This window comes from Ptiloglossa arizonensis, chromosome 4 (assembly GCF_051014685.1).
Source record: "Ptiloglossa arizonensis isolate GNS036 chromosome 4, iyPtiAriz1_principal, whole genome shotgun sequence".
Classification (NCBI taxonomy): Eukaryota; Metazoa; Arthropoda; class Insecta; order Hymenoptera; family Colletidae; genus Ptiloglossa; species Ptiloglossa arizonensis.
Window position 1 is genome coordinate 6,841,368 of NC_135051.1, and position 15,972 is coordinate 6,857,339.

The 15,972-nt window shown below is 40.6% G+C and overlaps 1 protein-coding gene and 2 long non-coding RNA genes across 5 annotated transcripts in view; 1 reads left to right on the plus strand and 2 right to left on the minus strand.

Moving 5' to 3' along the window:
- Nucleotides 1-14,223, plus strand: part of M (zona pellucida domain-containing protein miniature) — a 48,496-nt gene extending 34,273 nt beyond the window's left edge. For 2 of the 3 annotated variants that reach the window (XM_076309590.1, XM_076309592.1), the window contains 6 exons: nucleotides 4,128-4,372; nucleotides 5,806-5,999; nucleotides 6,941-7,084; nucleotides 7,164-7,378; nucleotides 8,543-8,926; nucleotides 9,643-14,223. In XM_076309590.1, the coding sequence (XP_076165705.1) occupies nucleotides 4,128-4,372; nucleotides 5,806-5,999; nucleotides 6,941-7,084; nucleotides 7,164-7,378; nucleotides 8,543-8,926; nucleotides 9,643-10,209 (1,749 nt within the window). In that variant the 3' untranslated portion in view covers nucleotides 10,210-14,223. The remainder of the gene's footprint in view (nucleotides 1-4,127; nucleotides 4,373-5,805; nucleotides 6,000-6,940; nucleotides 7,085-7,163; nucleotides 7,379-8,542; nucleotides 8,927-9,642) is intronic. The other variant, XM_076309593.1, reaches the window with a different exon arrangement.
- LOC143145830 (uncharacterized) lies at nucleotides 1,240-2,970 on the minus strand. The gene is made up of 2 exons (XR_012991775.1): nucleotides 2,502-2,970; nucleotides 1,240-2,270 (listed from the first exon to the last, which is right to left on the minus strand). It is a non-coding gene; the product is annotated as an uncharacterized LOC143145830 (long non-coding RNA).
- Nucleotides 8,942-11,886, minus strand: LOC143145829 (uncharacterized). The gene is made up of 4 exons (XR_012991774.1): nucleotides 11,528-11,886; nucleotides 11,180-11,368; nucleotides 9,211-9,285; nucleotides 8,942-9,010 (listed from the first exon to the last, which is right to left on the minus strand). It is a non-coding gene; the product is annotated as an uncharacterized LOC143145829 (long non-coding RNA).
- Nucleotides 14,224-15,972: the final 1,749 nt, after the last annotated feature.

Genomic DNA, 15,972 nt, shown 5'->3' on the forward strand with positions numbered 1-15,972 from the left:
GCAGCGGTAAAGACGCCTCTCCCGTTACAGCATTGCGCGCGAGCAGCCACGGCATATACGCGGGGAACACCTTCCATCGGCGATACTCACTTACGCGTACGTGTCGCGGGATTTCCTGCGACCGAGCACCGACCCATCCGTCGTGTGAGTACGCGGGTTCGAGGTAATACGCCCAAAGACGTACCGAAGAATGCACCCAGAGCGGAGACATTTCTAGAAATCCTCGGGAGCGAGCACGCCTAATCTCCCACGGCCTGCTCGCCTCCTCCCTGCCGGGGATTCTTCGATGTTCCGTGTATTGGTGGTGAAAAAAAATTTAAAAAGAAAAAATGCGTGTACCACTGTAACACGAGAACGTTGGAGTGTTTTTTTCCATGTAAGAGTGTAATTCTTTGAATGCAAGTTTCAATGCACCTGTACCGTTCGCATCGATTATTTTTTCCTTGTTGGAGAATTGTAGAAACCTTGTTCAACCGTTTCGTGGAATTTAGCATTTTTGGAATATCGAAATTGTTCGAATGTTGCAGTCACTGGCTTCTCGATCGAGTTTCTTTTCTTTGAAAAGCTTCGAACGATGTTGGAGGTATACGGATTATTTGAGAGAGGTCTGGTAAGCGTGCGACGAAATTTTACAGTGCGATGCAATAGAACCAAAATTCAGATGCAACTTTGGGTGGTGCAGGAGCGAGGGTCTGTGTCTGTCGGTTTGGAGATAGAGTATTCTCATTGGCTGGTGGTTTATTAAAAGGTAGTGACATTTACAGAGTCCTCTGTGTAGCCTTTGTGCCCTCCAAATACATTTGGATAGCAATAATATTAAGAATCTTCTATATATTTAAAAATAATATTTGATTTGACTAGCATTCGAGTAAATATTGTAGTTTTGACATAGCCAACTATAATAAATATTGTAGTTTTGTAGTCTGTCGGTTTTAGATGCAACTTATTGACAATGTTTGGAGATATAGTATTCTCATTGACTGGTGGTTTATTAAGAGGTAGTGACATTTGCAGAGTCCTCTGTGTAGCCTTTGTGCCCTCAAAATACATTTCGATGCCAATAATATTAAGAATCTTCTATGTATTTAAAAATGATATTTGATTTGACTATCATTTTAATTTAATAAATATTGTAGTTTTGGCATAGGTTTTGGAGCTTCGATAGGAATTACCTTTGATCACCATAGGATAATCATTCCTCGTCGCAAGTTACATAGCTCTGTTATTTCAATTCTCGAGCAACATTTCCAACCGTCTCGATCGATCATCAATCATCATCTTCTTTACTGTAACCAGGTGTTCTCATTCTGTAGCAAGACCTTCGAACTGTTAACTCTGGTCGTGACTCTCGATTAGTCTTCGTTTGAAACGGATTTAGGTCTCTCTCTCTCTCTCTCTCTTTCTCTCTTTCGAGACTCGTGTTTGAGATTCAGAACGACATTTTTCGAACCGTCAACGATCCTCCAACAGACCTCTTCACGAAAACCAAATCGATGCTACTCGTCTCCCAACCGTGTCTCGTTTTAAATTCGTATAATTCTCTGCCGAGAACCACATTCCAGAATCGTGATATTGTAACGCGAAAGTTCCACCGGAAGCCAAGAGAACGGTAGACCATTCGATAACCATCGTTTAACTTATTGACAATGTTTGGAGATATAGTATTCTTATTGGCTGGTGATTCATTAAAAACCAGTACATTTGTACTGGGTGTATTTCGTTACAAATCTAGTACGATTATCAATATTCACCGAACGGAGGGGATTGCGAAAGATGGATGTCGCAACGCGTAATTCGTGGCGAGCGTAACGACGTTAACGTTCGATTGAAACTAAAGACGCGGGAAAAGCTAAATCACAGATACGACGAGATTCGATAAGTCTCATCGAAGAAACTCGTTTAGGAAATATCGACGTGTATAAGTTCCTAGATCCGCAGACGAGATTTGAATCTCGTTCGTTTTTCCCGCGCAGATAACAGACCGCTTCGAAGCCTGTAACTTGATTTTTTACCGGCTCGTAACCCGCCAACGTTAACTCGTGCATACTTCGTTCCAAGATGATCTACATGGCAGTGGTGACTAGTGATGGACGTGTCGACCATTACGACGATCGTTGGACATCTCCTCGCGTAATTGAAGACTTCCGAATGCAGCGCTATCGAATACCATTAAGTGTCGTAACGTGCACGAGATTTTTCTTTCGTGGTTGTCGTTAATATTAACGCAATCTCGATGCATGGAAACAGTATGGATCCTTTCGACGAATTAACTACGAAAAATTGAACGAATATTTTCAGTTATAGAAACAGTTACGTTTACGATACTCATGAATGTAGATACCGCGATTTCACACAGCTTAGAAGCAGTTGAATGAACTGTAATTAACTACTTGGAATATATACAATTTTCTCAATTAGCATTACATATATCGCGGATAATTATGGTGTGTAACAATAGGCTTGTCTAAAATGTAACAAGTGGAATATAAAGACTCGTTTACCTTAATATTTATACAGCACCGAATCGCTTGAAGAGCTCGCACAGTTCGAAACAGGAATTTAATGAAATGGCAATAATTGTGGCATTCTTGGCGCGATAATACCTGGAAAAAAAACATTATAAATTTGTAAGAGTAGTACAATAAAATTTAGCTATTATAAAGCTAGCTGTTCGCGTGATAAATATATAAATTCAAGATCAGAATGGTTCTCGTTCGTGAATAAGATTTATAAGATTGCTCTCCTGACTATCAGAGCGTTACTAACCTATAAAAATTTTATAACGATTACATATCTAGGTAACTATACCGCAACTCTTGCCATCCTGTTACTCAATCAGATTGGTTCAACATCTTAGCTAATTTCCTACAGATACGTTAATCTATCACGATCTCATCCGTCTTATAAGTTATATGGTGATTGCTTCGTAACAGCGTTGCCAGCTTACCATGGGTATACGGCTGATGCAGTTCCTCGATTTACCTTCAAAATTACTTATACACAAAGATTACCGGGAACCACGAAGATGTATTTGTGAATAATTAATTTCTCAAATCTCCGAAGCAACCAATTTACGTGCACTGGATGCAAACAGAAACGAAAAGGATGCGCTCGATTGCACCAACAAACCCATAACTAGATTTTCTGGGCAATTTTTAATACGTAACTGTGTCGACAATTTCTTCGAAATTTTAACTAACATGAATCTTAGAAGTATATTGTTGATTGGACACAAAATGTAAAGCAGAAAATCTAGTTCGAAAGAGATCTTATTGGTATATATAAAGAGCAGCTTTAAAAGTTTGTAATATTAATAAAAACTTTGAACGATACTCAAGAATTCGAATAGGACCCGCCTAGTCAAGAATTCGAATAGAATTAGAACGATCAATATAAAAGTATTATGTAAAAAGATATAAAAGAATATAAATAGAATATAAAAAGAATTCAACAAATAGTCCCAGCCCTAATTGGAAAGTGTAATGTCTCCAAAAACTTTTGATTAATTTGATCCAATCAAAGGCACGAAATCAAATGTACAAATTATGAAGAAACTTAGAACAGTGCTCGGAGAACTTTTAACGAGGTCTACTTAGCAACGTATCGATATTCGTTAACGTATCGATACTCGACATCGTTTCATAATCTTTAACGTAAGAGTAAATCGCGAAAAAAAAAATTATCTACCGCATAAATCCACTCGTGTATCCTACGAGTGAAAATTGACCACTCGGTGAGCAAACATGTCTAAAACGATCGGACAGTTTGTGGATCGCTTCGTTATTCGGGCGAACCACGCGTCGATAACCCATACCCAGGATCCAGTATAACCCGGATTAATGAAATCACCGTAGATACAATATCCCCAAACAGATACAGCCTGCGAGGAGTTGGTAAACTCGTAATAAATTTCGATACAATAGCCCTGACCGCTGCCGACGGCTCGCTAACTCGTGATTTACGCGCGCAACTTTGGAACCTCGCTCGTTCGAACGACATTCGCACAGGGTACTCGGTTTGTGCGCGTGCGTGCGCGTCTCGTACACCTGAACGGTAAATCAGTGAGAAAGGAAGGAAGAGGTCGTCGCGAGTTCAAGGTGGAAAAATTGTGTTCGTTGTATGCGCAGGTGGTTGGCTTGAAGAGCGTCGGTAGCAACAGCGACATTTGGCCGCTGGAAAGGCCAGAGGGAATGCCAGCCATACAATCCCTCGAAGTGATGTGCGGAAAAGATCACATGGACGTGCATCTCTCGTTCTCTCAACCCTTCGAAGGCATCGTCTCGTCCAAGGGTCAACACGCTGATCCGCGATGCGTCTACGTTCCGCCTTCCACCGGGCAGACCTTCTTCTCCTTTCGGATAGCCTACGCGAGGTAAGAACGTGACATTTTATTAAATCTTTGCAAAGAAACAACCCACCCAGTAAAGTATATGTTAATTTTTAATTTATTCCAATGCATCGATTCGGTGGTCCGTGTCTATCTGCGAAAACATCTTCATGGTCCAGGTTCTCAGGCACTGTAGACTTCTAGGAGGATTCGACGCTCGCGAAAACCCTAATCGTAGTACTGGAGATTGGACGCTAGAATCTGTAGAGAATCGCTAAGTTATAGTTTTGGATAGAAAGTAGTCGCATAAGACAACTACTTTGGTGTTCCATCGAACATCTTACCCAAATCCTTTCCAGTTTCTTATTTAATTCAGATTTTGTTAATTATGTAGTATCTACCTTCCACGTTTTCCCTGCTTATGGAAATTTCAGTAGTTCACTAGAGATTCTCTATAGAGAATCGCTGATTTATGGTTTTAGATAAAAGATAGGACTCTTGATGTTTCATCTTGCCCAATTCTTTTCCAATCTCTTCCTTCCACAATTTACACTTTTTTCAAGTTACATCTGTCTTTTAAAAGTTCTCTCGTACTTGTCACACGTACATAACCACCATCTACAAAATGGCTCAATGTTTCCAAGACTAGTTGTATCTACTTTCTAGAAATTCTTTGACACTTGCACTTATACAAGTACCCTTGTACTTATCCCCTAAGTGGGATAAACCCAGTCAATCCTTTATTACGAGTATCGTAGTTTCATTTATCCCTAGGTAGTCGATATCTGTTCCACGGTTACCATATTTCCGCACCTCGACATCCCTATTAACTTCTGGCTATCGGAGGATCCATCTCCTCTAGGTACACTGCGCCCAGTTATCAGCTATCTATATCTTCTATTAATTCGCTGTCCCTGTCCCTGTTGAATCGCACTTGTTCTCCATCTACCCTATCCCTGTTCATTAAAATTCCTCTATCACTCGCGCCTTGGCACACCTTAATCTTCTTAATCTCTCCTGACCAAAGAGAGGCGTTGTTCTTAAAATATTCATCCTTTCCTCTATCGCTCCATCTCTTCGAGACATCCCTTTAACAAACTCTTCCCTTCCTTGCTTCAGATCCTTTCATCAAATTTTAACGCCACCTGCAGATCGTTCCGTATTACATCCAACTAGAACTTACTCGAGGGACAGATAATCGCTTCTAATTGACTTTACGAGCTCTTTCTACGTTCTTCTTCTTTTTCCTCGAGGCACTCCTTCAACAAATTCTTCCCTCCTAAAATTTTAACGCTCTCTCAAATCGATATTACGAGCGATTACCCGACGGACAATCAATCGCTTCTAATTGATTTCGCGAGCTCGATAATCGCGAGCTATTAAGCAAACGTGATACACCGCGATAGAACGATAGAGGGAAACCGGTAAGGAGCCCGGTGTAAATTGAAAACGACTAGACTCTGTTCATTTGATCGCAGATGCGGCACCAAGCCAGACATGCACGGACAGTTCTACGAGAATACCGTTGTCGTTCAGTACGACAAAGATTTGCTCGAGGTCTGGGACGAGGCCAAACGATTACGATGCGAATGGTTCAACGATTACGAAAAGACCGCTTCGAAACCGCCGATGGTCATCGCGGATCTCGACGTGATACAATTAGACTTCAGAGGTACAGTTACAGATCTTACGCATGCTATTATAACATTCGCGTTAACACGATGCAACAGAAGACGTAGCGCGAAGCAGCCTAACCCTAGAGCAGTCTCACGAGCTACCGCGTAGCTTTCGTTCGCAATTTCATTGATGAACACTGATCAGAGATCGTGAACTGTACGAGTGTACACTCTCTAGTATAAATCTAGTATAATATCTCTAGTATAACATCAAGTATAAATTGTACATGATTCACAGAGTGCGTACACGAGAGACTACAGTCTCCAGTGATCACGGTAAACAATATATCACGTTACGCTCGTTAGACTCGCTTTCGATCCACATCTATCGCTCAAATTTCTCCGTACGACCTTACATCGAGATAGAAGCTACTGTATATCTACTACACATCGATCAAGTTTAGTCTAAACAGTGACAAGAAAAATTCATCGAGATAATTAAACAGTAAAGCATACATCCTAAAACAAGATACGAAAGAAACTATCGAAGAACATATTCGCAAAGATCACTTCCGTGGTTCGAGAAGAGTCCATTGAGCGTGCTTAAAGTATAAAGCGGTTTGCAAAGTGGCGCAAAGGTCTACTCTAGGGTCTAGTCTGCTCGGAATGTTCAGTCCAGGTTCGAAACCGTGGCAATCCATCGACGCGAGGGAACATCCTCGTTCCCCGTTGCACTCGGTGCGCACGTACACGTAACGAATAGGAGAAACGATGATCCCTGAGCCGGGAAGAGTTTAAACGCGATGTAAACGACGGGACCGTACACGGTAACTCGTGCACTCGCGGTTTACCACAGGTGGAACCGCAAGCCGCGGCACTTAATTTCAATTTATGCAACATGTATAAATTGCACCGGGCGGTAACTCGCGCCTAGAAAGCGATGGGCCCGGTTTTCGACTCCGCAGATACGAGCGTAGCGGTTCTATTGATATTGCAGGCGACAACGTGGACTGTTGGATGGAAATTCAACACGGCAAGGGACCATGGGCGCCACCGGTGTCCGGGATAGTGCCCCTCGGGTCCACCCTCACCCTGGTCGTCGCTATAAACGATTACCGAGGTAACAAGACGCCTTTCGAAGGTACACGAAACGGGGCGAACCCCTTTGCCGAAAGGATAGGCCCCCCGCTAACGTAACTTTGCTTGTTAACACGGCGCAGGGGAGTTCGACATGCGCGTGAAATCGTGCGTGGCATCGGACGGTGGCGGACACACGATACAGCTTAGCGACGAGTTCGGGTGTGTACTCAGGCCGAAGATGATCAGCCGATTCCTGAAGGCGAGGGGCTCCGACGATCGGGCGACGGTCATCACTTACGCCTTCTTTCACGCGTTCAAGTTCCCGGATGCGTTGAGCGTGCACATCAAGTGCAAGGTAAACGGAACTCAATCACGAGACGGGCTCGCGGAACTTAAATCGGCCCGATCGGGACCGTAATTGCTAACGCCTTGGTATAAAAAGAATATTTACGCGTGCAACGACCTTAACGAATTCAACGATAGAAGCATTTCGAATCGAGTGGCGATCCTAGATCGACACGATTCTCAACCGTTTCCGATCGAGAGGCGATTAGGTGTACTTTGTTCGATTTGGAGAACCATCGTGATGCGCGGAATCGAAGTTAAAATTGAATTACTACTTTCTTCTAAGATGTGAATATGTGTATAAGAAACGTTGAAACGAAAATTTTGAACACTTTGCACTCGAAATTTCAAACTTCGAATCGTGTGATTAATTTCGAACGGAACATTTTCGTTTCAATGTTTCGTTTACGTATGTTTACAAGGAGTAATTGAATTTTAGTTTCAATTCCAAATCACGATGGTTTAACGAATTGCAGAAAGTATATCGAATTGAGTAGAGTCGTCCATTTTGATGGACGTGAAATATTGGGTGTGGATACTCGATAGTTTTTAAGATATAAATAATTCAAGTTACGCGTCTTGATGTACAGAAAGATGTACCGTGACGTAAACTTTGTGCTTCGAAATTACGGTGATGAAGTGACGTAAACGTTAAACCAGTTCTTTTATGTTCCTTGCTCGATGGTAAGAGAATGGACTATAACTATTATAAATATCGTTAAAAGCATCGGAGTGATAAATATACGATGTTACCAATGCATTAATTATAATAATACATATTAGTCATGTACAGAATTTGTACATCTTCCTATATATATAACTTACATTTTACATATTTTTTATATTAATCTTTGATAGGGGTTCTGGTATACACATACCTTATATCTTAAAAACTATCGAGCATACACACCCAATACTTTACACACAACAAGATACTTACATACAAAAGGGATCGTGTCCTTCCCTTATCGAAGCTTACAGGATAAATATTTGCAATCGAGGGACCAGAAGAATCAGTTCGATGGATTCGAAAGCTTCGTGTACGAATTCGCTATGGAAATTTGTGCGCGTTTAAAAAAAAAAAAAAATATATATATATATATATATATATATATATACCGACAATGACTAGGAAGGAACTTGGAGATGATAAGTTGTTTTGATCGATGTCAAGGTCGAGATCTGTCGTCACGGGTGTTTGGATCACTGTCAACTGAGTGGGTCTGTTGGCCACTACATTCAAGAGCGCAAGGATCAGATACGACCGCAGTACTCGCAGACCACAGCACCGCCCACCGTTCACAGTGACGACAATAACAGCGCCGACAAGGACAACGAAAACGCTGGAGGAGGAGCCGAGCAACCCGACGGCTCCCTTTACGACGATATCATTCAAGATGGTGACGAGATGACCTCGATAGGGGGTCACTTCTTGGGGGTCGAGAAGTCCGTACCAAAGGCGCAGGCCCAGACCAGCAACCGATTACCCGCGCCGGTGGTCGAGACACCGGACGAACAGATTCATCCGGACGATGGCGATCTCTCAAGGCCATTCTTGGTAAATATAGAGAATTTTCCATTCTTGGAAAACGTTCGAGCACACGTTCTCCAGAAATCCCTTTCGTAGCGAGAATCCATTCAACTGAAAAGAAATCGAGCTTTTGTATTGTTCAGGTCAAATCGGGAGACAGCAATTTATTAGGATGTTCGGGGAGTCGTTTCGTTTTCCAAGACTGAGGATATGTAGTTTAATAAAATGTTTATACGCTCTAAAAAACATCGTGTTTCATTTTCAACAAAAAAAAAACGAAATGACTTTCCAAACAATATTTAATACTGTACTTTCTCTGGTAGTTGTACTTGCGTGTCTTTGAGTTTGTACATCTTGTCCTCGTTGTTCAATGTGAAGATAATTGTCTAGAGCAATAGAGAAGAAATTGAACTTTGGTCCAATTATGGTTAGATTGAAACGCAACGATTTATTTGATATACTTTAATATACTTCACGAGTATACTATCACATTATTTGAAATAAAAATAAAAAATAAATAAATCGTGACAAACGTAGAGAAACAAAGAAACAAAATTTTTCGTACACCGGATGACTATTCTAACAATGAATCACGGCTCGAGAGTAGCGGGAACTCGAGCAAAGGTTACGAAAGCGATAGGAATTAATTTCTACCGAAGAAACGTTGCTTTATTTCGTAAGGAAATATGATACCATAGTCGAATGGTATAATCGTTCTCTGAAGTTCGACTCTCTGTTTACAGGATCCACCGAGAGTGACGCGATACGAGAGCGAGCAGGATCAATTCCCGCACGGACCGCGTAATCTCGAGGGAGACAATACCGCGATACCAGTGACACCTCTCTCGTCGGCGAACAGCAGACGAAAGAGATCGGTCGTGGTGTCCGATCGAAAAATCCGTAGCGCCGACGTGGGCGTGAGCGGTCTGTACGAAGTGATTTCCGAGGCCGACCTGGCCTTCAGCCCGGACACTCACGCGGAAGCGGTAACGGTCTTCCAAGGTAGAATACGCGAGGAAGTGGTTTACGGCATCTGTCTGCCCATGCCCGGTTTCAGCGCGCTGTTTATCGTCGTGGCACTCTCCGCGGTGATTTCTGCGCTCGTCGCCGGAGCGATGCTGCACCGGCTGCAAGCGCAACGCGAGGCGGTCGACAACAGAAAGAACAATAGAGCGGTGCACACGACCAACGGTTGGCTGCCGTACGGGCTGCTGCGCGTGCGCTGCACGATGCGACCGGCTCATCCCGAGCAAATACAACAAAAACAAACGAATCCAGTCGCCGCGAGTCCTTCGGTCGAGAGAGGTTGACGATTCGTGACTTTTGTGCCGAGAGCAGGAGGCGCGTGTACGCTCCTCGAAAGACAATGTGCAATAATATGCTGTACAAATTATTTTAAGTGCGTGGAATCGCGCGCGTGTTTCTCACGAACTGTTCCGAGACGATCCTTCGGTGTTTATTTAGAGCGAGAGCGAGAACGAGAGCGAACGAACGAACGAACGAACGAACGAACGAACGAACGAGCGAGCGAGCGAACGAACGAACGAACGAACGAACGAACGAACGAACGAACGAACGAACGAACGAACGAACGAACGAACGAACGAACGAACGAACGAACGAGAGAGAGAGAGTTCAATGGTGCGCTTTAAACTGAACTCCTTGTAGAAACTAAGTTTTCGATAGGTGTTCTTTTTTTTTATGGATTCACGAATGAAAGAATTATAGATTTTTTTTTTTTTTTTTTTTTTTTGAAAAGTAATTGTTGGTATTGGGTAAGTAAGCAGTATACTTGCAGAGAATATGTGCTATTATAGAAGGAATTAAAGAAATTCGCGAAAGGGAACTCAAAAGGGATCGAAGGGACGGCTTTCGCTATGAGTATCGTAAACGTGTCACTTGATCCTCGAGATTACGAATGATATTGTTAGCGACTATGTTTTGTTTTTTGTTCGATGTTACATTGATCGAGTGAAAGACGATGGGGAGCGAAATGACGCTGCTTTCGACGGATGCAACTCTTTCCTTAGATAATTTATAGACGGAAAGAAAACGCGTTAACACGTTCTACAAATCACGTGGAATATAAACTCTTACGGTTTACGAGATTCTTCTGTATGTAAATCATCGCGTTTGTTCGCCGCATACCATTTACGCATCTATTATCTACATATTTAATGCTCGATTTGCTAGAGATGCTGCTATGAATTGTACTTAGACAATTATAATCGAAATCGAACGAAACACGGTGAAATAATAATTAAAACGATGAATACTAACTTGAAACGTACGATCTGGTGCGATGAAATTTTACCACTTGTATTTCTCACTCTTCTATTCGAAATATTTTTCGAGTTTCAGCTCCTTGGATTTGTTAGCAAGGGAAACGATACATCGCGAGAAATCGATGACGATTGAACTTCTATGCTGACCCGACTTTCCATCTTTTACACATATGTGAGTCGTAAGCTAAGAAAAGGTTAGAAAATTGTTGGTTTATATTCTCGGACGATAATTGAAACAGTAACTTTGGTAGCCATCGAATGAAATATAATTCAGATTTATAATTAACGATTCGAACAGAGCATGCACGTTCAACAATAGATACATTCGTATATACATTCTTACCGTTAACCGCATTCTTTCGTAAACGAATTCCGACGCAAGATGAAACCAAACGATCGGTGTAATTGCCATTGCCATCGAACTCACTACTTTTCACGTCAAAACAATCATTGAACTAAACACTGTAACAATTGAACATTTCATTTAGAACACTTTTGAGACGCGATGACGTCGCCATTAGCATTGTCGGAACGACCGTTATCGATACAACACAAATACACAATACGAAGCCAAGTCGTCCAAAGGTTAAATCGAATCCAAATAAACACACAACAGTACGTCTTTCCTCTAAGAGAAGCATTTTGTTTTCTCTGTTTCTACACACATTATTTGAAAAATACGACAACCACGTTTCTGTGACATATTTGTGACGACTTCGGATCTTAACTAAACGACGCCGTAATACGAACTGAAATGCGTCGCGTTCGATTATCGAAATATTAATCAGTCGCGCCAACTATCGACAAATAGCGATAATACTTCTAAATACAGCCCCTCTAAATCTAACCCCAAAGTAGCTGACAATAAGACCAGACTGAAAACAGAGAAACAATCATAAATGTTACCGAAAAAATTGAAAAACCCTGCTACAAAGCTCAAATTTCTTTATTTAAAAAAAAAAGTATACATATATATATATAAATATGTACCGTAAATCATCGGGTTTATTCGTTGTATGCCATTTACGCATCTATTATCTACCTATATAATGCTCGATTTGCTAAAGATGCTGCTATGAATTCTACTTATGCAATTATAATCTAAATTGAACGATATACGGTGAAATAATAATTGAAATAATTACACTAACTTGGAAAGTATATTTAGTACGAACAAATTTTACCGCGTATATCTCTGACACTTTTATTCGAAATATTTTTCGAGTTTCAGTTGTTTGTATTAATATCAAGAAAAATAGTAGATCTCGAAAAATCGATGAAGGTTGAACTTCTATACTGACTTGATTTTCCATCCTTTATACGTATGCCAATTGTAAAACTAGAAAGGTTAGAAAATTGTTGTTTTATTTCCTCGGCTGATAATTGAAATCGTATTTTCGGTAGCTATCGAATAAAAAATAATTCACATTCGATATTGATAATTCGAACAGAGAATGTACGGTCGACAATAGGCATACATTTCTTACTATTAACCACATTCTTTCGTAAACTAATTCCTATGTAATATGTAATCGAACGATCGATTTACATTGCTATTGCGATCACACTCACTATTTTTTGTGTCAAAATAATCATTACGCTAAATAATATAGTGTAACAACTGAAAATTTCTTTTCGAACACAGACGCGATGCGTCACCATTACCCTTGCCGGAACGACTGTTATCGATGCAACGTAACACACAATACTAAACCGACTCGCCCGACTCGTCAAATCGATGTAAACACACAACAGTACATCTTGCGTCTAAGAGAAACATTTTGTGTCCTTTGTTTCTACCGATGTCATCGAAGAAACACCATGACCACGTTTCCGTGAAACCTTTTATTTCGAAGCTAACGTAAACGACGCCGTAAGTGCGATCTGAAATTGCGTCGCGTTCGATTATCGAAACGTCAATCAACCGCGCCAACTATCGAGAAATAGCGATAATACTTCGAAATAACAGCACCTCTAGATTTAGCCCCAAAGAGGCTGACAATAACACCTAGCTGAAAATAGGAAAGCAATAATAAATATTATCGAGAAAAAAATTGAAAAACGCTGCTACAAAGCTCAAATCTCTTTATTTTAAAATATGTATATCGTTACGTTAGTCTAGTAGGAGAACTCAATGTTTTTAATGATACTTAACCTTCCGTTGACATGCCTCGGCAGCGATTGCAACGACTATAGAAATATTTTTTTATAGGTCTGCATATTCCAAATGAGGACAAATATTTTTAAACCTCTAAAAAATTATCTGATCCACTTACAATTCTTTTCTTTTTCCCGTTACGTTCTTTTCGTGGCCGCGTCAACCGAAGGTTAATAATCGAATAAGAATCGATCGAAGATCGATTGAAAATCGATCGATCGCCCTCGCGGGCTTTTTTGAATTACGCGACTAGAACATAGGAAGAATTATTTAAGAATCTCTAAAGCGTAATACGCATTTAAAACGTCCAGGAAGACGTTTGGTTTACCATGGACAATGATCCTGAAATACCATATATACGTAATTATACATATAAGTAGGAAGCGTATATCTGGAGAACATGGAGAAAGGGGCTTGTCACTTTGGAGAACATGTGCGAGTATGAGAAAAAAAAAGAAAAGAAACTGAGGAAAACTGGGATGGGCTAGGGGAAGCTCTTTGTACAGGAAAACGAAGCTTCCTCGTATTCCCTTCGTTTTCGTTCACGTATTATTCTCTTTCTATTCTGCCTTTGTAATTAAGAGGAAAGAAAAAAAAACGCCTGTTATTTTCCTTCTCCTAAAAACGAATTAATTAACGATACGGTGGCTCGGATGGATATTTGTTTATTTACTCACACGTCGGAACGTTTTGCGAAGCGCCAGAACAATTTTAGCCCGTTAGATTATTTCCTAGGCTATAAATGTATGGGCAAGGAGGATTTTAAAAATTAAGAACAAGCAACCACCTATTGCGAAGCACAACGGCGCATGGTATTGGATGAATGCTGCCCCGTGCGAAAGAGACAAAAAAGTTAAGTCGTTTTTTTTTTTTTTTATTTTTTTTTTTTTTTTTTTTTTTAATCGAGAGGTTGTGTTTTTATTTAACATAGATCAATGATAATGCCAATAAATGTATTTACAGCACCTTAACCGATTTCCACAGACCTGACGATTTACTTTCTTCCTGTGTTATCGTTCTCCGAAGTAATGAAAAAAAAACACTTCGGTGTAATTATTACACTCGTGCACGATGATTCCAAATTTTTTCATTATTTTAACCGTTCGATCGGATCAAGAATGTTCGTGCGAGAAAGATGAGAAATATAATTATAAATTTATTGTTCATATGTAAAAGTTTAAGTACTAACGTTCTTGTAAAAAGTACATTATCTCGTCGTTGGAGAATAATTTATAAACGTCCTTACATCTACGTTGCTTACGCTAACAATTAAATATTATATTATAACCTTTCATATACCATTACAAGCTACTGACTATTGCTTTATACATTTGATCTAGGTATCTTGTATATTTCGCCAGCAACGGTGGAAAACGTTCGAGTGCGTTCTTTGTTTAGAAAAAAGATCGAATCGCTGTGGGAAAACGGACGAATCGTCATTCATTAATTAGAATTCAACGTGCTTCGATGATTACTTTGTAATCGATACGGAAAAAAAAGAAACGAACAATTCGAACACAATCTTTGAAAACTTTCCCACTTTCGATACGCGAAAATTGTTCGAACAGCATAATTCGTCGATGTGAAATAAAATAACGACATTCGTGTGTCGAACTCGTGCGGTTACGAGTGCGCAAGATACATCGTATAAAGCTGAAGAAATTTGGAACACTCTATGCAACAAATAAATAACAATATGACGATAATATTGTCAACAATATTAAAAAGAAACGCTTTTTCTTTAAAAAAATATAGACTATCATCTCGCAGTATTTCAGCCTTAGTCGTACCCGTGTTGCGTATTATTTGTTCGTACGCGACGGGTAACAATTATAAAAAAAATGAATTAAATACCCAAATACCATGGTCCCGAAATAATTGTAACAAGGAATTTGCGAGCGCAATGTTTGATTATCTTTGACTAAATTTCCAGGGGAACTGGGGGGCGGAGACGACGACCGTAGACGGTCGTCCTGTTAGGGTTTGAGCGTAAGTTTTATCATGACGAAGCACAAATCCATATCGCTTTATCGTTCTGGTGGTGCAGAGACGATTACACGTAGCAGAGAGTATTCTATTTTATTTTATTAAGAACTATACTCTGTCTGATACGTGCCGGCATACAGAATCGTGCTTGCGACATTCTGTAGCCTCTACAATACCTGGAATGGAGCGGCCAAGAAGACCGGTTTGCGCAAGACCCGATGAATAAAACTTAAAAAGTTTTCCGCGATCGCGGGGATTCGAAAATGAGCACGAAACGAGAACCCGGTCACCAGAATCCCTACTTTATGCCATTTGGAATCCGGTAACCTTCATTGAGCAACTCTAGAGCGGGGTAGACTTTTCATTCGGTCCACCGACCACACGAACGAACGAACACACTACACGGATAGTGATACGTCGTTCGCGTTTCCTTCGATAAATAATTTAATACTACGAAAACCATCGGACCAGTCTCGAGGAAGAAACCCGCTTGATCGGAAAAAAAAAAAGAAATCACCGCGCGGTGATACAACCGATCGACGGCCAGGGACGGGCACGATTCGAATGATTTTATTATACGAAAGTAAATAACTATCGTATCGAGTACTCGTATTCGTAAGAACGAACGACCAGCAACCTGAACT